The following is a 21052-nucleotide window of genomic DNA, read 5'->3' on the forward strand; positions in this document are numbered from 1 at the left end:
GGAAGAAAGGAATGGAAGGAAAAGGGAGGGAGGAGGGAGGGAGATGAGAAGACAGGAAGAGAAGGAAGAAGGGAAGAAGGAAGGAAGGAAGGAAGGAAGAGAGAGGGTGGGAGGGAGGGAGGAGGGAGGGAGATGGGAAGAAAGGAATGAAAGGAAGGAGGAGGGAGGGAAGGAGAGAAAGAAGGAAAAACACCAAAATTAAAGGATATCTTTCAAGACTGCCCATTTACCAGTACACTTTTCCAATCTGGGGGCAAAGTATTTATCCTGGCCCAATGGTTATATTTTATTCCTATTTTTGTTTTGTGGGGAACTTCTGAGATGTCATTTTTTAAAAAGTAGGTTCTGAATGCTAGGATTTGATACGTTTCTTCTACTGGTGAATTACAGAGTCACAAATTAAGGATGGAGCCAAGCAGAAGAAGACATAAGCAGTTCCGAGCAGCTCGTAAGTTGAAAACTACGCAACTGAATCAAGACAAACGCGGCGCAGTCGTTTCCCGCCCATTCCGATCCCCTCAGCCCAGAACAGGCGGGAAAGTGTGGAGGCCAAAGACGGGGCATGTGGAGGGGGCAATAGGCTATGGCAATCCATGCAGCCTGAAACAGCTGATCCTCGGGAGGCCGATCCAACCGACAATCAGCTGCTTGTGCTAATCAGGCTGTGCTGAAAATGAAAATGAAACAGGCTGTTTACTGTTTGCTGCAAGGAGGCAAATTGCTGGGCGGCAGAGGCAGGTTTTTTTTTTCTTGTTTTCCTCCCCCAAAAAGGTAGGTGTGTCTTATACTCCGAAAAATACGGTACTTAATTTTTGCCATTAATGGAAGCCCCAATGGCCTTCCCTGTCTCACTGGCTCATCTAGAATGACCCAACCTAGATTTTATGATAAATGCTCCAATTTTACCGGGAAAAATATGTATGTGCATTCAGTCCCTGACCTGTTTTTATTTAAACAAACAGCTTTGTCTTCCTTATACAACTCCCGCGATAAAGAACACATTCATCAAAAAGGAAGATGACTTCCACACACACACATGAAGACACACAAAACTTGTTTTGGAAATCTTCTTACCTCAAAAAATCCAATTGTTTAAGAAGTCCTAATTTCTCCCTCTCTAATATTTCTGTCACCCGGCAAATCTCACTGGAGAGGAAACAAAAGAAGGGTTATGTAAAATCCAGTTCGACCTGCTTAGACGAAACACCAATAGAGCTGTGATTTACTTTCTCTTGTTAAGTATGGCACTAATAACTACAGAAACGGACTAAATTCCTAATTACTCCAGTTTATTTATTGTTAATGGCTACTTTTAATCTAAAGCCGGACAGAAAATTGCTCTTGAGACACAATAAAAGTAAAGCAAAGATCCAGTGTGGGAAGATTGTTAAACTTTCATTTTTATGGGGTGGGAAAAAAAACAAAACCCTACAATTTTACAGATGCAGCATTAGTTCAATGAAGCTCTGGAGACTTTCCTCAATGTTAACCAAGCAAAATCAGCAAATCGTATTCCACGTCTTGCTGAATGTTTGTCTGTTCAAGTTATTGTTTATTCTCTCTCCCGGATGATAATAATAATAATAATTTTATTTCTATACCGCCCTTCTCCCGAAGGACTCAGGGCGGTGTACAGCCAATTTAAAAACACAAGACACAACAATGATTAAAAATTAAAATAATTAAATAGATTTGGCCGATTTAAAACCCCAAAAATTTAAAATACCCCAATTTAAAATTATTATGTTGATAGCCCGGCCTGGCGGAACAACAGGGTCTTCAGTGCGCAGCGAAACACCCGGAGGTCGGAGATCTTACGCACTTCCGGGGGCAGTTCATTCCACAGGGTTGGGGCTCCCACAGAGAAGGCCCTCCCCCTGGGTGTCGCCAGCCGACATAACTTGGCTGATGGCACCCTGAGGAGACCCTCTCTGTGGGAGCAGACCGGTCGGTGGGAGGCTATTGGTGGCAGAAGACAGTCTCGAAGGTACCCGGGTCCTATGCCATGGAGCGCTTTAAAGGTGGTAACCAACACCTTGAATCGCACCCGGAAGACCACTGGGAGCCAGTGCAGCTCGTGCAGGAGGGGTGTCATGTGGGCACAACGAGTTGCGCCCATAACCACCCGCGCGGCCGCATTCTGGACCAGTTGGAGCCTCCGAGTGCTCTTCAAGGGGAGCCCCATGTAGAGAGCATTACAATAATCCAGCCGGGAGGTGACAAGGGCATGAGTGACCGTGCGCAAGGCGTCCCGGTCCAGAAAGGGCTGCAACTGCCGGATCAGGCGAACCTGATAAAAGGACCCCCTGGCCACGGCTGTCATATGCTCTTCTAAAGACAGCCATGCGTCCAGGAGGACACCCAGATTGCGAGTCCTCTCTGTGGGGGGCAAAGATTCACCCCCAATAGTCAGCGATGGCACCTGCTGACTATATCGGGACGCCAAATCATAATCTAAGAAAAGAATCAGCGGCGACGTCATAAAATTAACGCTGTTCCTAATAAGAGTGTAGCTTGAATCTCTTCTCTGATAATAAAAAAAAACAGACTTTTCAAGTTTTGCGTTCACTAAAATTCCATGAAACTAAGAACAAAATGAGAAGAACGTCTGGCGGGAAAAAAACACGACGCTCTTGAAAGCCGCTGAAAAAAGTGTTATTTGTGTTCTAAGAAGAGTAACAGATTACCTATTCATAACTAAGGAAGAGAGATTGCGTTAGAGACTGAAGTGCTGTGGTTTTGAGCTTTGATGCAGTCCCAAAGATGGACTGTGTTAAACTACTGAAGTTCGCAGATGACACAACGGTGATCGGTCTCATTCGAGACAATGATGAATCCGCATACAGACGGGAGGTTGAACAATTAGCCAAAACAATATATGCTGATACGGAAGGCTGTAAAACTACTTTACATTGTTGTTTGTCTTGTTTTTTTTTTCTGTTTTTGTTTTTAAAGGTGAAAAATGTTTAATAAAAACTATTTAAAAAACAACAACAACAACCTCATTTGGGCAAATTTCCAGGCCACCCTTAGACTTTTCTCTTCCAGTGGCCACTCTCTGATCAGTGCGATTTCATTTGTGTCATAAAGTATCTGTCCTTTGATAAATCAACCTCCTTATGTTAATTCCTCTTTTCCAGAATTACTCACATTTCCTTTTCTTCCTGCAGTTTTTTAGCTTCATCCTGAAGAATTTCCAACTGCTGTTGAGCAATAATTAACTCCTCGGAGGTTCTCTCCAGCGAACTGAGAAGCTCTTGGTTAGTAACCTTCAATTTGGTATTTTCCGTGGTCGTGTCATACTTAACATTGCGTAGCTCTTTGCATTGTTTGTCCAACTGTATGAAAAAGAAAAACGTATTTTAAAAAAACCCAGTGGAATGGATTTTTTATTAAGCACAGGTCCATAAAACGCCTCCAGAGCTGTGTTTTTTTTATTTATTCTTATTGTTTTTAAAACTATAACAGAAAAAAGAAGAAAAACACAAAGATAGCTATAATGCAAATGCATACATTTTTAAGAAAAAAAAAATCTACATATAAAATTTTAACAAAGACCTCTAGATGCCCCAAAGTCAAATCAATTTTTAAAAAAACGTTGGTGACTTTCATTTCGATACCCATTCAAAATGTCCCAAAGGTGCATTTTCAGGAGGCAACTGGACTTTCTTGGGGGTTTTTGAAGACGTTTCGCTCCTCATCCAAGAAGCTTCTTCATCTCTGACTGGATTTATACGCAGCTGTCTGCAAGGGTCGCAGACTCATCCCCATCCAGTCCAAGCTGAAGAAGCTTCTCGCATGAGAAGCGAAATGTCTTCAAAGAAAAACCAGAAAATCCAATTGCCTCTTGAAAAAGCATTTTTGGGACAACCATGACTTGGATGCAGTGGTGAGTTTCAAACATTTTTTTTACTACCGGTTCTGTGGGCGTGGCTTGGTGGGCGTGGCCTGGGACGGATACTGTAAAATCTCCATTCCCACCCCACTCCAGGGGAAGGTTACTGCAAAATCCCCATGTCCTCCCGATCAGTTGGGACTCGGGAGGCAGAGAATAGATGGGGGATAAAAGTGTTTCGCTTAACAACAGAAATTTTGGGCTCCATTGTTGTCGTAAGTCGAGGACTACGTGTATACTATTTGATATGTATTTTATCTGTGCTTGAAAATTTATATATATATGTTTTTATATATATATGTGTGTGTGTGTGTACATATATGTGTGGGTGGGTGTATGTGTGTGTATATATGTATGTATATATATATATATATACATACATATGTGTATGTGTATATATATGTGTGTATGTATATATATATGTGTGTGTTTTTCCTCTAGCCAGGTTTTTCCTACATATATATATATATATATATATATATATATATATATATATATACACATGTGTTTGAATATATATATATAATGTGTATGTATGTGTGTATATATATGTATGTATGTATATATGTGTGTATATATGTGTGTGTGTGTGTGTGTGTGTGTATGTATTCAGTATATTTGCTGGCTTTTGTAATCTGCTTACATTCAATCAATTACAGAACCACTTGCACTAAATAAATAATTAATCTTTCTGAATAAAAGCAAATGTATTTTCATTTCATTTCATTTCATTTCTATTTTTTTTTTTTTTACAAAATTCAATTATCGAATCATCTAGGCTTAAACCAGCATTACCATGACAACGATGTAATAAGGCAGCTGATGGCTGAAGTGGGCACTTTTTCAAAAGAGCACAAATAAAACGAACATGGCCCTAAAAACAGGTTAGAAGGGAGATAGCAGGAGTGGCCCGTAAATCCTCCAAGAACAGTGACAACAAGCCGATCCCGCCTGAACGGGTTATTTTTCAGGCCATGTGAACTTCTCGGTTTACCTACACTTGAACCTTCAAACGCCGCTAAGAAACATTTGGGATTATTTACAGCTTCTCAGTAAGAGCTGGGTTGAGTCAGTTCCGCAGAGGTCAGGCTGATATTTATGGGACATAGATCATCTGGCCAGCCGGCTAAAGAAGTTAAATTCACTGTGTTGGACTTGAAAAATAAGCAGAGGGCAATGCAGTGTGAGGGGCTGATCTTTGTTTAAAAGGATTTGTTCCGGAGGTCCTATCGGTCAGGCGGTGTGGTGCAGTGGTGGATTTCGATTTTTTTTACTACCGGTTTTGTGGGTGTGGCTTGGTGGGCGTGGCATGGCTTGGTGGGCGTGGCTTGGTGCCCGTGGCAGGGGAAGGATACTGTAAAATCTCCATTCCCTCCCCAATCCAGGGGAAGGATACTGTAAAATCTCCATTCCCTCCCCATTCCAGGGGAAGGATACTGCAAAAGACCATCTAATGGCCGTGACCGGGGAGGCCTTCGCACAGGTTCTCCTGGTGTGCCAGTTGCGCCCTTTCCTGGACCGAGATGACCTTCACACAGTCACTCATGCCCTGGTTACTTCCCGCTTGGATTACTGCAATTCCCTCTACATGGGCCTGCCCCTGGGATGCACCCGGAGACTCCAGCTGATCCGGAATGCAGCTGCACGGGTTGTTATGGGAGCCCCTCGTTACTCCCATATAACACCCCTCCTGCGTGAGCTGCACTGGTTACCAGTGGTTCTCCGGGTCCGCTTCAAGGTGCTAGTCCTCACCTATAAGGCCCTTCATGACTTAGGTCCGGGATATTTGCATGACCTTCTCCTGCCTGCCTCTCACCGTCCTGTTCGCTCACATAGGGCCGCTCTCTTCAGGGTTCCGACGGCGAGCCAATATCACCTTGCTGTGCCCAGGGGTAGGGCGTTCTCTGTGGGTGCTCCCACCCTCTGGAATGAATTACCTACCGAGCTCCGGACAGCTCCTGATCTCCGCTCCTTCCGTCGGGACTTGAAGACTTGGCTTTTCAAACAAATAGGCTGAGACTGATTCCGGGCTTTATTATTTACTACTAATTAGTTATTTGGATTAAATTATGATTTTATTGTACTTGTTTCTTAACTTGTGTTCGCCGTCCTGAGTCCTTCGGGAGAATGGCGGCATATAAATACATGTAATAAATAAATAAAATCCCCATTTCCTCCCAATCAGCTGGGACTCAGGAGGCAAAGCCAAGATGGGGGCGGGGCCAGTCAGAGGTGGTATTTACCGGTTCTCCGAACTACTCAAAATTTCCGATACCGGTTCTCCAGAACTGGTCAGAAGCTGCTGAAACCCACCTCTAGTGTGGTGGCTTTTAAGGTCCCTGTTTCTTTTCTTTCAGAGGAAACAGAAGAAATAAAAGTCTTTGCTTTTTAGGGTGTTACATTTATATTTATTTATATTTGGGCAGACCAGGTTGCCTTGATAAATAAAAAAAAAAAACTTTGCTTTTTTGACATTTTGTTCCATGGAATATTCCAGAAAGCAAGCAAACCGTCACATAATACAGGTACTCTTCGACTTATGACCACCGTGGAGCCCAAAATTTTCTTGTTGGGAAGCGACACAAGACGTTAAGTGAGTTTTGCCCCATTTTACGACCTCTCTCTCGCCATAGTTGGTAAGAGAATCACTGCATTTGTTAAGTTAGTAACGCGGTTGTTAAGTGAATCTGGCTTCCCCCCCCCCGTTGACTTGTCAGAAGGTCGCAAAAGGGGATCACGCAACTCAGTCTGCAACCGTCATAAATATGAGTCAGTTGTCTAAATTTTGATCGTGGGTCCATGGGGGACGCTGCAATGGTTGTTAAGTGAGAAAAAGGGTCGTAAATCACTTTTTTCAGTGCCGTTGTAGCTTTGAACGGTCACTCTATGAACTGCTGTAAGTCGAGGACTACCTGTAGTACTTTAAGTTGTTAATGATTAATTAAAATATATTAGCCATATAAAGGAGCACGATGGCTCCTTTAGGGGGCTGGGATGGAGATTCGCACGCCCGCGTTCGAGACCTGCGTGCTGCCATTGGGTAGGGTTGAGCTCCCGTCCTTTGCTCCAGCTCCTGCCAGGGACCTGAAAGGAGCCCCCAACTGGATGTCCTCTGGGCAGTGGTGATGTCACCTGCTTATCCTTTCAACCCGGAAGTGCTTCGGTGCTTCTGACACCAGTGCAATTAGCTATATAATATTTTCAATCTGCTGGTTATTCGTAATTTGTTTGTTATTTACATGTATCCTATTGCTTGCATTGTTGTTGTTTTTTCTTCTTTACCGTTATTATTCCTTTTTGGTTATTTTCCTTGACAATAATAATAAATTAAAAAGAAGTTTAAAAATAAAATTTCTGAGGATTAAATTTAATTTGAAGAATAAAGTACTAAACATAAAAAGTCGCATGACAAGAGTTTCAGTTTCTCATATTTTCTGGCATGTCCTAGACAGATGAAATGGTCAATCATAGACATCTTTCCATAAAGGAACCAATGGTTATAGCAACCATTGAAGTGATGGCGAGACTTGGTTCAAAGCTAATGGGCTTTCTTACAAGTGCAGCTAAAATGATATAGCAGACTGCCACCGTATGGCTAAGCTTACTTAAAAAAATTGCTGCTATTGCAACAGCATAATTTCCACCTACTATTTTCTGCTTCTGAGACAGCTGCTCGAATTCCTTCTCCTTTTCGACGAGTTTTTCTTCCAGTACCTGCTGTCGGGACTGGAACCTCTCAGCGCCCTGCGAAATTGGACAAGAATAAAAAGAGCAAGAGGGTTTTAGCTAAAAACACTGTCTAGGCGCAGGGGTGTCAAACTGGATTTCATTGAGGGCCGCATCAGGATTGTGTATGAGCTTGGGGGGCTGGGGTGGGCGGGGCCGGGGTGGGTGTGGCCAGCATGACATCACTTGTGTCAGGAGGGAGGGGCTGTGGTGGCCCGAGCGCTCTGCCAGCGAAAACGGGCTCCCGAGCTCCGTTTTCAGCTGCGACGGCCTCCTGCAACCCTCTGCCAGCGTAAACAGAGCTCGGGGGTGGGAAGGGGGCACAGGTGGCCCTTGCAAGCTCCATTTTTGACGGCAGAGGCACCACAGGCTGGTCCTTCACTATTTGCAGAGTGGCCCCACGGGCCAGATCTAAGCACTCCATGGGCCAAATCTGCCCCCGAGCCTTGAGTTTGACACCACTGGTCTAGAGTCAACAAAACAGCCAATTATAAGAATAAACTGGCGGTGTAGCGTTGTTGTTTTGCAATGCATATGTGCGGGGAAAAAACCACACACACTAAACACATATGCGCACATATACACCAGGGATGGGTTCTACTTACCTTTACTACCGGTTCACAACGGGATTGTGCACTTCTGCGCATGTGCAGATAGCTTCTGATGATGTCAGGGTCAGTGGGCGGAGCCTCCCGCCGGTTTTACTACCGGTTCTATAGAACCGGTCCGAACCGGGGGCAACCCACCACTGATACACACACATACATAAAGAACTTTTTGGTATGCTTCGTACAGGTTAAAAAAAAAGAGATGATAAGAAGTCCATACAATGAACAATTGAGTCTAGTCTTAAGAAAAAGAAGGACTAGTGGTGATATGATAGCACTCGTCCAATGTTTGAAGGGCTGTCACAGAGAAGAGGGGGTCAACCTATTCTCCAAAAGCACCTGAGGGCAGGACAAGAAGCCATGGATGGAACCTCATTAAAGTGAGAACCAACCTGGAATTAAAGACAAGTAAGTAAGTAAGCTTGGTAAGGCCACACTTGGAATAATGTGTTCGGTTTTGGTTGCCACGATGTAAAAAAGATGTGGAGACTCTAGAAAGAGTGCAGAGAAGAGCAACAAAGATGATTAGGGGACTGGAGGCTAAAACATATGAAGAACGGTTGCAGGAACTTGGTATGTCTACTTTGATGAAAAGAAGGACTAGGGGAGACATGATAGCAGTGTTCCGATATCTCAGGGGCTGCCACAAAGAAGAGGGAGTCCAGCTATTCTCCAAAGCATCTGAGGGCAGGACAAGAAGCGATAGGTGGAAACTAATCAAGGAGAGAAGCAAGTTAGAACTAAGAAGAAACTTAGGGGCTCAGGAACCAGCTCACTTTGATAGCTGCTTGCGATGTCCTGTAGTCACGAGTTACATTTTTGTCGAAAGACACTAGTTTACTTCCAACTTTTGGCAAAAAAAAAAAAAAATGCCCATAATGAACAACGGAGCTTAACAAGCTCCATTAAAAAAAAAAAAAAAAGCTTGTAAAATCAGGTTGGTTATGAGATGGCCTGCTTTACGACCATCTTGAATTGCAACCGTAATGGGCAGATTCCATTAGTCATAAACTGAGGACCATCTGTATTGTTAACTAGAATGCATCAAGAAAGGCAGAATATGGTGATGCGCAGAAAGGAGAATCTGAAGAGAGAATGGGGATTTTAAAGACAAAAGGAATGAGGTCAGGCATTTTAAATTCTTAAATTACAAGATCCAATGCTTGGCGCCATAGTTTATTTTACTATTATAGTGCGAGAATAACTCTGCAGTCATATTCTACATCCATCAGTCCTTTCACACCCATATTCAGTAGTGCTCTGCTGCTGGTTCGGACCAGTTCAGGCAGTGGTGAAATCCCAATTTTTTTACTACCAGTTCTGTGGGCATGGCTTGGTGGGTGTGATGTTGCTTGGTGGGCGTGGCAGGGGAAGAATACTGCAAAATCTCCATTCCCACCCCACTCCAGGAGAAGGATACTGCAAAATCCCCATTCCCTCTTCACTCCTGGGGAAGGATACTGCAAAATCCCCATTCTCACCCTACTCCAGGGGAAAGATACTGCAAAATCCCCATTCCCTCTTCATTCCTGGGAAAGGATACTGCAAAATCCCCATTCCCTCTTCACTCCTGGGGAAGGATACTGCAAAATCCCCATTCCCTCTTCACTCCTGGGGAAGGATACTGCAAAATCCCCATTCCCTCTTCACTCCTGGGGAAGGATACTGCAAAATCCCCATTCCCTCCCCACTCCAGGGGCCAGCCAGAGGTGGTATTTGCCGGTTCTCCGAACTACTCAAAATTTCCGCTACTCGTTCTCCAGAACCTGTCAGAACCTGCTGGATTTCACCCTTGGGTTCGGGCGAACCAGTAGTTCCGACTATCAGCTGGCCCCGCCCACCCGCACCTGCCCTATCCTGTTCTATATTTCCTTCTTTCCGGCTCAGCTGATTCACGCAGCACAGCTGATTTTCGCGCCTCCGCTGTTCTATTTACTGGGGCTGCCTCAGAAGGTAACCAGCTGAGCTTCAAATTGCTGCATTTTGAATGCTGCACAAAGTGTGTAAGGCGCCTGCACGCGTGTAGCCCGTGTGCGCACGCAGAACGTTCTCTCACAGAACCAGTTGTTACCCCACCACTGCCCATATTAAAAGTTATACTTGCCTCCAACACGACTTTTTCTTTCTCGGTTTTGATCTGCTGCTCCATTTCTTCATACAGATACTGGATTTCATCATCGTAGGCAGACATTTTGCTGATATGGGATTTTAAAAAATACAATAAATTACATCTTGGTTGGAGCACCAGCAAAAAAAAAAAAAGCACCAGCAAAAAAGAGAGACGAGAAACCGTATAATCCTCTTTTTAAGAGAAAGTCCAGTGTGGATAGGCAGGCAAATGTACCAGATAAATCTACAGCTGCTTTGCAAGTCATGCTCAGGGTCATTTCAATACAGGTAGTCCTCAAGTTACAACAGCTCATTTAGTGACCGTTCAAAGTTACAACAGCAGTGAAAAAAGTGACTTTGTGTTCGCCAGATTCACATCACAACTGTGTTACTAACTTATCAACTATAGAATAGAATAGAATAGAATAGAATAGAATAGAATAGAATAGAATAGAATAGAATAGAATAGAATAGAATAGAATAGAATTCTTTATTGGCCAAGTGTGATTGGACACCCAAGGAATTTGTCTTTGGTGCATACACTCTCAGTGTACATAAAAGAAAAGATACATTCATCAAGAATCATAAGGTACAACACTTAATGATAGTCATAGGGTAGCAATAAGTGATTCCCTTAATAACTATGGCAAGAAAGGTCGTAAAATGGAGTAAAATTCACTTAATGACTGTCTCATTATAGCAACAGAAATGTTGGGACTCAATTGTGGCCGTAAATCGAGGACTATCAGTACATCCTACATGGCATCTGTCATCTGCACCTCTATAACGATCTAGTTTGGTTCTGCAATCCAACAAGACAGACCCAGACTTCAGAGGATAATTAGAACTGCAAAAAAGACAATGGCTACCAACCTGCCTTCCATTGAGGACCTGTATACTGCACGAGTCAAAAAGAAGGATGTGAAAATATTTACAGACCCCTCGCATCCTGGACATAAACTGTTTCAACTCCTACCCTCAAAACGATGCTATAGAACACTTCACACCAGAACAACTAGACACAAGGACATTTTTTTCCCGAATTCCATCACTCTGCTAAACAAATAATTCCCTCAACACTGTCAAACTATTCACTAAGTCTGCATTACTATTACTATTAATCTTCTCATCGTTCCTATCACCCATCTCCTCCCACTTATGACTGCATGACTGTAACTTTGTTACTTGCATCCTTACGATTTATATTGTTTCCTAGTATGATTTGATTGCTTATTTGTTCCCTATGACTATCATTAAGTGTTGTACCTTATGATCCTTGACGAATGTATCTTTTCTTTTTATGCACACTGAGAGCATATGCACCAAAGACAAATTCCTTATGCGTCCAACCACACTTGGCCAATAAAAAATTCTATTCTATTCTATCTATCTAGATGCGGGTTTAATGGGATGGATATTATACTCGCGGGGCCAAAAACCTCGCATGGATCCCATCGAACCTGCTGCTGTAGCTTTCAACATGCGCTACGCACTAATGGGGAAGTTTCTGCCCCAAAAGAATCCTGATGAAAGAAACACGAGGTAAAAAAAAATCCCCTGAAAAAGCTCTCATAAAAGAAGCATTTACTTTTGCAGGGCGCACTCCAAGGTGTTCTTTTCATCATCAGCTTCGTGGAGCTGAGAGAAGATTTTTGTCAGGAATTCTTCGAAATTGGAAAGTAGGTGAGGCACATGTTTCTTCAGGTGCAGCCAGAGCTTCTTCACGTTGTCTTCACTGGGGGAAAAGAAAAAAGAAAAAGAAATGCAGGTTAGGATCTAATTCTCAGAGGTTTCAGTAGAAAGTATAATTTTAGCATTCTGGTGCCATAATGTAAGAATCCTGAGGACAGATGAGAGAATCGGTGGCTTTTTCCTTTCCTTTTCTTTTTTTTCAATTCTGATTTCATTTATTTATTGAACTTACGTGGTCTTTCGTCTTAAACTTGAGCCTGAGTGGCGCAGCAGACTAATGCTACTGTTAAAAGGTAGTATTTAGCTTCCAGCTGCCTGCAATTACTGCGAGTTCAATTCTCACCAGGCTCAAGGGGGTGGACTAGAAGACCTCTAGGGACCCTCCCAACTCTTTTAATTGAATTCGTAGCACTCTGGAGCCTCCGGGGGCGATCCTGGACATGCCCCCCCCCTTTCCATCTCCATCCCTCCCGCACCAACCAGCCTCACAGCTCCTCTGGGGACTTACTATACTCTTGATTGTTCTCACTGTCACTTGATTACTGCCAAAGCAGCGGGGTGGACTAGAAGACCTCTAGGGACCCTCCCAACTCAGAGCTATCCAACTGACCCTGGATAGCTCAGCAGACTAATGCATTGTAATTTAACTCCAGCTGTCTGCAATTAGTAAGTTCGAATCTTGCCAGGCTCAAGGTTGACTCAGCCTTCCATCCTTTCTAAGGTAGGTAAAATGAAGACCCGGTTTGTGGGGGCAATAAACTGACTTTGTATAAAATATACAAAAGTATGAAGGCTATTGCTTAACGCATTGTAAGCCGCCCTGAGTCTCCGGAGAAGGGCGACATATAAATAAAAAAAAAGAAAACAAAACTTATGACTGTAGGCAGAGAATAAAAGCTACCCTGTTTCCCCAAAAATAAGACATCCCCCTGATAATAAGCCCAATCGGGCTTTTGAGCGCATGTGCTAAAATAAGCCTCCCTCCGAAAATATTTAAATGCAGAGCTGGAAATCAGGTAAGACAGCAAGAGGAGCCCCATCTTGCTCCATGCGCCCCAAAATAATAAAGACTTCCCTGAAAATAAGGCCAAGCGCTTATTTCGGGGTTCAAAAAAATATAAGACGGGGTCTTATTTTCAGGGAAACACGGTAGATAAAAACCTTATCAAAGTAAATCCAGGTAGTTTTTGACTTACAACCATAACTGAGCCCAAAACCTCCAATGATGGAGCACCCACAACTTCTGGTGGCCAGTTGTTCCACTGGTTAATTGTTCCCACTCATTACTTGAGTGCAACAAGTGGAAAGCAACCGCCAAAACGTTCTAGAGGATTCTGTTTTCCACTCTGGAAAACAGGATTCCAGTTGGGTCGCAGAGCAGATGACAAAAGGGGAGAATAAAATAGAGAACCACAGAAACTCATTTTGGATCTGCTCCTGGGAGACGGAAAAATACAGCAGCGGCCAAAATTGTGGAAACCTTTTGGGGAAAAGTGTATTTGTGAGGTTTGATGGCTAATAACACCACTTTTTTTTTTTTTTGGAGTTTCAAGATAATCCTATTCCACTGCTGGAATGGCCCTGGGAATAGCCCAGACCTTCACCCAATTGAAAATCTAGGGAGCCGATTAAAGAAACTTGTTTGTCAGAAGCGACCCAGCAATAAAACCCAGTTAATAGAAGCCATCATTCAATCTTGGTTTCACATTAGAACAGCTGCAGAACTAAAAGACTTGGTTCACTCCATGGGAAGACGTTGTAAGGCCGTCATTCATGCTAAAGGTTACCCAACTAAGTATTAACTGAGATGGGGATCATTTTTGTATATTTCATTTTTTCTATGGTGATCATTTTTGTAGATCTCGCTTTTTCTACATGTTTCACTTTTCTTCTTTATACTGCAACTGCTATTCTAATAGAAAATCCTTCATAAAAGTGATTGCATTACATCCTTGACTAAATTATCTTTCCATTGATATATAACGTTATGGTACTACTCCAGGGGTGGGTTCTACTTACCTTTACTACCGGTTCGCACTGGGATCGCGCGCACGCGCTCATTTCACTCGCACACGTGCCTTGCTTCTGCACATGCGCAGATCGCTTCTCATGACGTCAGGGTCAGTGGGCGGAGCCTCCCGCTGGTTTTACTACCGGTTCTATAGAATCAGTCCGAACCGAGGGCAACCTACCACTGTACTACTCCCCAAAATAATTGGTGTTATTAGCTAGTTTTAGAAAATATACTTTTCCCAAAAGGTTTCCACAAGTTTGGCCATTACTGTAAGCCTATTGTCAGGTGGAAATTATAAATATGTTCTTTTTTTTTTTTTTCTCCAATGATATTTTAAACAAGTCTGGAACCGGGTTTTCTTGCACAAGTGGGTATATTTTTTTTCAACGTTGGTATATTCCTACACTTGACGTTTTTCCAGGCCAAAATAGCACAAACTAGAACAGTAACAGAGTTGGAAGGGCCCTTGAAGGCCATCTAGTCCAACCCCCTGCTCACTCAGACCTGTTCACTAGGGATTCGAACCGTCAAACTGCCGACTTTTCTGATTGACAAGCTCAGGGTCTTAGCCACTGAGCCACCTAGCCAGACTCCCAGAACGATGGGAGTTTCTGTACTTCTTCTGTCTCTCTATTGTTTCAGGGGCCATACTTACTCCTTCAAGATATTCCCGGCTCCGAGTTGTTCCATGAGATTTGAAAACTGGTCGTCTTCTTCATTTCGTGCTGCGATGCTTTCTTTCGATTTAGGACGAAAGCCAGTTTCACAGACCTCAGCAAAAGATTCCTTCCTCCCAGACAAAAACTGGCCTGCGGGTTTTAAAAGATGTGATTTGATTGGGTTTGCAATAAATGAAAACCAAATCTAGTTGCAAATTCCATGAAAAATAAATCGTATTAAATTAGCTCCTGCAATCTGGAAGAGAAAAAAAAATGTGTCGTTTTCTGATAAAGATTACAACAGAAGAGCGTTAAAGGCAGAGGTGGGTTTCAGCAGGTTCTGACCACTTCTGGAAAACCGGTAGCGGAAATTTTGAGTAGTTCGGAGAACCGGTAAATACCACCTCTGACTGGCCCCGCCCCCATCTATTCTCTGCCTCCTGAGTTCCAGCTGATTGGGAGGAAATGGGGATTTTGCAGTATCCTTCCCCTGCCACGCCCACCAAGCCATGCCACGCCCACCAAGCCACACCCACAGAACCAGTAGTAAAATTTTTTGAAATACACCACTGATTAAAGGTAAAGGTAAAGGTTCCCCTCGCACATATGTGCTAGGCGTTCCTGACTCTAGGGGTCGGGAACGCCTAGTTCATCTCCGTTTCAAAGCCGGAGAGCCAGCGCTGTCCGAAGACGTCTCCGTGGTCATGTGGCCGGCATGACTAAACGCCAAAGGCGCCACGGAATGCTGTTCCCTTCCCACCAAAGGTGGTCCCTATTTTTCTACTTGCATTTTTTACGGGCTTTTGAACTGCTAGGTTGGCAGAAGCTGGGACAAGTAACGGGAGATCACCCCGTTACACGGCACTCGGGATTTGAACCGCTGAACTGCCGACCTTTTGATCGACAAGCTCAGAATCTTAGCCACTGAGCCACCGTGTCCCTGTAGAAGAGCATTAAAATTCCACAAATTGTTTCCAGGTAATGCTTGACTTAAAACAGTTCGTTTAATGACTGCTCAGAGTCACAATGGCCCTGAACCTTATTTACGACTGTTTCATATTTACGACTGTTGCAGCATCCCCATAGCCACGTGATCAAAATTCAGACCCTTGGCAACTGATTCATATTTATGACGGTCGCAGTGTCCCGGGGTAAGGCGATCGATCACCTTTTGTGACCTTGTGAAAGCAAAGTCAATGAGGAAGCCAGGTTCACTTAACAACCATGTTAACCCTCAACCTAACTTAACAGCTGCAAATGATTCACTTAATAACAGTGACGCTTAATTAAGATTGTACAGGTAGCCCTCGACTTACAACAGTTGGTTTAGTGATTGTTCAAAGTTACAAGGGTCCTGAAAAAAGTGACTTACGATCATTTTTCTTGCTTACAACTATTTTTCACACTTACGACCATTTTTCACACTTACGACCATTGCGGTCACATGATTTACATTTGGATGCTTGATAACTGCTTCATATTTGCAGGGGATCACCTTCTGTGATCTTGTGAAAGTAAAAGCCAATGGGGAAGCCAGATTCACTTAACAACGGTGCTATTTTAACAACTTCAGTGATTCCCTCAAGCAAGAAAAGCCGTAAAATGGGACACTTAACAAATTTCTGACTTAACAACATAAATTTTTGGGCTCAGTTGTGGTCGGACGTTGAGGACTACCTTTAAAATGAGGCAAAGCTCACTTAACAACCAGCGCGCTCAGCAATGGAAATTTGAGCTCAAGTAATTGGTCTGGCAGTATCTCATGCTATGAGCATTTTTATTGAGCCCCTCGAGCAACAGAAGCGCTATTAAAGTCTCCATTAAATCACCAATCACTGTTTAAGTCTCCATTAAATCACCAAGATACTTATAATTGAGCTGCAGACTAAGCATCGACAAAAGCAGGGGTATCAAACTCAAGACCCCTGGGCCCCGTTTTCGGCCATGACGGCCTCCTGCAGCCCTCTGCCATGCGCGCTGCCCAGAGCTCCATTTTCGCTGACAGAGGGCTCGCAAAACAAACTAAAAGCAAAACAAAACAAAAGGAGAAATCAGTGGTGCTATTGAGCCGGTTCTATCCGGTTCGGGAGAACCGGTTGGGGTGGCTGTGTGAGGCTCCGCCCACCTGCCCGGATGTCATCACGTCCCATTTTTGATGCTCTGCGCATGCATTTGCGAACCGGTAGCGAAGGGAAGTCAATACCGCCCCTGGAAGAAATGTTTCCCCTTTTGCATTTGAGCATCCAAGAAGGGGCAGGAAAGGAGAAAGGGAAAAAAGAAAAAAAAAAGAAGGGAAGATGGGAAGAGAGCAAGGAAGGAAAAATACAGAAAGAGGGAAAGGAAGAAGAAAGGAGAAGGAAGACGGAAGGAGAAAGAAGGAAGGAAGGAAGGAAGGAAGGAAGGAAGGAAGGAAGGAAGGAAGGAAGGAAAAATACGGAAAGAGGGGAAGGAAGAAGAAAGGAGAATGAAGAGGGAAAGAAAAAGAAGAAAAGGAAGGAAGGAAGGAAGGAAGGAAGGAAGGAAGGAAGGAAGGAAGGAAGGAAGGAAGGAAAAATATGGAAAGAGGGGAAGGAAGAAGAAAGGAGAATGAAGAGGGAAAGAAAAAGAAGAAAAGGAAGGAAGGAAGGAAGGAAGGAAGGAAGGAAGGAAGGAAGGAAGGAAGGAAGAAGAAAGGAAGGAAGGAAGGAAGGAAGGAAGGAAAAATACGGAAAGAGGGGAAGGAAGATGAAAGGAGAATGAAGAGGGAAGGAAAAAGAAGAAAAGGAAGGAAGGAAGGAAGGAAAAATATGGAAAGAGGGGAAGGAAGAAGAAAGGAGAATGAAGAGGGAAAGAAGAAAAGGAGGGAAGGAAGGAAGGAAGGAAGGAAGGAAGGAAGGTTATAATGACTGGAGGGAGAGTCTCAGGGAAGTCCTGTCTTAGCACTTGGCCACCACAGGTGTCCCCGACATGAGTGATGTTGAGGTGCCCATCCACCTTCAACCCCCCCCCCCCCCGAGGTCAAACACAACCTTGATGCGGCCCTCAATGAAATCGAGTTTGACACCCCTTTATTAAGGTGAGCATCTCCCCGTGAGGTTGGATAGCAAAGGAGGACACTGCTGGCGTTTCTTCTGAGAAAAGAAGAGCCTTGATAGTACAGTGGTTTAGTGCAGCCTGTTATTAACACAGCTGCCTGCAATTTCTGCTGGTTCGAATCTCTCCAAGGCTCAAGGTTGACTCAGCCTTCCATCCTTTCTAAGGGAGGTGAAATGAGGACCCAGTTTGTGGGGGGCAATAAGCTGACTTTGTATAAATATACAAAAGTATGAAGGCTATTGCTTAACGCACTGTAAGCCGCCCTGAGTCTCCGGAGAAGGGCGGCATAGAAATCAAATTAAAAAAAAAAGCAACTTAGAAAGAAAACTAAGCCATCCCAACCGAGGCTGTGGGATTAGTCATCCAGGATATAGGAAGGAACTGAAGCCACACAGTGTGTTAAATGTGGTAAGTAAACAGAGAGAATCGTATGACGAACGAACGACTGAGGGAACTTGGTAAGCCTAGCCTATCGAAGAGAAGGATTGGGGGACGGACATGATGGCTGTCTTCCAGTATTTGAGGGGCTGTCACAGAGAAGAGGGGAACAATTTATTCTCCAAAGCACCAGAAGACAAGAAGTAATGGGTGGAAACGTGTTAAAGAGAGATCCAACCTAGAAAACGTGAGGAGAAATCACCTCACAGTGAGAACAATGGAGCAACCCAAAGAAAGGAATGTCCCAATTAACGGATCCCATGAGCCGTGGTGGCGCAGTGGTTAGAGTGCAGTACTGCAGGCTACTTCTGCTGACTGCCGGCTGCCGGCAGTTCGGCAGTTCGAATCTCACCAGGCTGACTCAGCCTTCCATCCTTCCGAGGTCGGTAAAATGAGGACCCAGATTGTTTGGGGGCAATATGCTGACTCTGTAAACTGCTTAGATAGGGCTGTAAAAGCCCTGTGAAACAGTATATAAGTCTAAGTGCTATTACTATTCCTTCCTTCCTTCCTTCCTTTTTCCTTCCTTCCTTCCTTCTTTCCTTCCTTCCTTTTTCCTTCCTTCCTTCCTTCCTTCCTCCCTCCCTTCCCTTTCTCCTTCTCCTTCCTCGTGGCGCAGTGGTCAGAATGCAGTACTGCAGGCTAATTCTGCCCACTGCCAGCAGTTCGATTCTAACCAGCTCAAAGTTGACTCAGCCTTCCATCCTTCCTAGGTTGGTAAAATGAGGACCCAGATTGTTGAGGGCTGTAAAGCACTGTGAAGCGGTATATAAGTCTTAATAGTATTACTATTCCTTCATTCCTCCCTCCCTCCCTCCCTTCCTCCCTCCATTCCCTTTCTCATTCTCCTTCCTCGTGGCCCAGTGGCACAGCTTAGGGAGAGCTGTAAAAACCACCATGAAGCGGTATATAAGTCTAAATGCTATTGCTATTGGCTTTCCTCTAGATCAAGTTATGCTACAGAGATGAGAAATCAAATAATATAAATGAATGCATAAAAGGAACCACTAAAATAGGAATTGACAGCTGAATTACTTCTAAAGCATGATGTGGATGGAGAACTCACTGAATCCGGTGGTGAATTCTTCTAGAGTAAGAAAGCCATTGCCATCTGCATCCAGAGTGTCAAATACTTTCTCCAGCTCTTCGGGGACAAGCGGCGACTCACCATGGAGCCTCTAAAACGACAACGTTTTCCTCAGTTACACAGACGTTACGTGTCAATTAAAAGGTTAATTTTGAAAAGGTCTTGAAAACCAAAAAGCACAAATAATTTAGGTGAACGCAGTGGTGGGATTGAGCCGGTTCTGTCCGGATCGCGCGAACTGGTAGCGGCAACTGCAGGAGGCTCCGCCCACCCGCCAGGGGTGAAATCCAGCAGGTTCTGACAGATTCTGGAGAAGCGGTAGCGGAAATTTTGAGCAGTTCGGAAAACTGGCAAATACCACCTGTGGCTGGCCCCAGAGTGGGGTGGGAATGGAGATTTTGCAATCTCCTTCCCCCAGGAGTGGGGAGGGAATGGGGATTTTGCAGCATCCTTCCCCTGGAATGGGATGGGAATGGAGATTTTGCAGTATCCTTCCCCTGCCATGCCCACCAAGCCACACCACGCTCACCAAGCCAGGCCCACAGAACTGGTAGTAAAAAAATTTGGATTTCACCACTGCCACACGCCCAGACGTAATCCGTGACTACTACGCATGTGCGCTCACATTTGTGAACCGGTAGGGAAGGTAAGTGAATTTCTCCTCTGGGTGAATGGAAGATTGCTTTTCTTTTTACCCAGTGAGATTGCAACTATGTAGTAAGAAATAAGCCTCATTGACTCATGAGGATTTCAGCCTGTGACTTACTAAGATAATGTCTGGATTCAGACAGAGTTACAAAGGCACCAAAGAAATTTGGAACCTATGCCATGCCTAAATTAAATAGCCATCAGTGAGTGACCCAAAATTCTGCAGATGTGATAAAGGACCATTCCTCCCATGCTACACGTAGTCCTCTACTTACAACAATTCATTTAGTGACCGATCGAAGTTATGACGTCGCTGGAAAAAGTGACATATGACCATTTTTGTCCCACTCACGACCATTGCAGCATCCTCATGGTCACATGATCAAAATTCAGACGCTTCACAACTGACTCACATTTATGACGGTTTCAGTGCCCCCAGATCATGCGAATACCTTTTGAAACCTTCTGACAAGCAAAGTCAATGGGCAAACCGAATTCACTTTACCACAATAACTAATTTAATAATGCAGTGATTCACTTAAGAACCATGGCAAGAGAGGTCGTAAAACAGGGCAACGTTCACTTAACTGTCTCATTTAGCAACAGAAATGTTGGGGTCCATTATGGTCGTAAATCGAGGACTGCCTGTGATTTCTCAACTCTATTGGTCATTATCCTCCTTTTAATACGGTTTGGGCTTCACCTTCTTGTCGTGGTGATTTATCCTTTGGCTAATAAGAGACCTAATTTGGAGAATCCTAGACATTTGTTCTATAAAGAACATTGATTCTAATCTCCATCATAAAACAGTCCTTTTACAGTAGTGGCCAAAATTGTGGAAACCTTTTGGGAAAAGTGTTTTTCTAAAACTAGCTAATAACACCACTTTTTTTGGAGTACTACCATAAAATTATATATCAATGGAAAGATAATTTAATCAGGAATGTAATGCAATAACTTTTATGAAGGATTTGCTATTAGAATAGCAGTTACAGTGTAAAGAAGAAAAGTGAAACACGTAGACAAAATGAGATCTACAAAAATGATCACCATAGAAAAAAACGAGATATACAAAAATGATCACCATGCCAGTTAATACTT

At 43.7% G+C, this 21052-nt stretch overlaps 1 protein-coding gene across 1 annotated transcript in view; it reads right to left on the reverse strand.

Moving 5' to 3' along the window:
- Window positions 1-21052, reverse strand: part of CRACR2A (calcium release activated channel regulator 2A) — a 73998-nt gene that overhangs the window by 39547 nt on the left and 13399 nt on the right. Inside the window, exons 3-9 of the mRNA XM_060692655.2 lie at window positions 19283-19394; window positions 14700-14853; window positions 11927-12073; window positions 10334-10424; window positions 7544-7639; window positions 3151-3338; window positions 1075-1146 (exon numbers count right to left, since the gene is read on the reverse strand). Of these exons, the coding sequence (XP_060548638.2) occupies window positions 1075-1146; window positions 3151-3338; window positions 7544-7639; window positions 10334-10424; window positions 11927-12073; window positions 14700-14853; window positions 19283-19394 (860 nt within the window). The remainder of the gene's footprint in view (window positions 1-1074; window positions 1147-3150; window positions 3339-7543; window positions 7640-10333; window positions 10425-11926; window positions 12074-14699; window positions 14854-19282; window positions 19395-21052) is intronic.

Source organism: Pantherophis guttatus, chromosome 7, assembly GCF_059756535.1.
Source record: "Pantherophis guttatus breed Tessera chromosome 7, ASM5975653v1, whole genome shotgun sequence".
Taxonomy (NCBI): Eukaryota; Metazoa; Chordata; class Lepidosauria; order Squamata; family Colubridae; genus Pantherophis; species Pantherophis guttatus.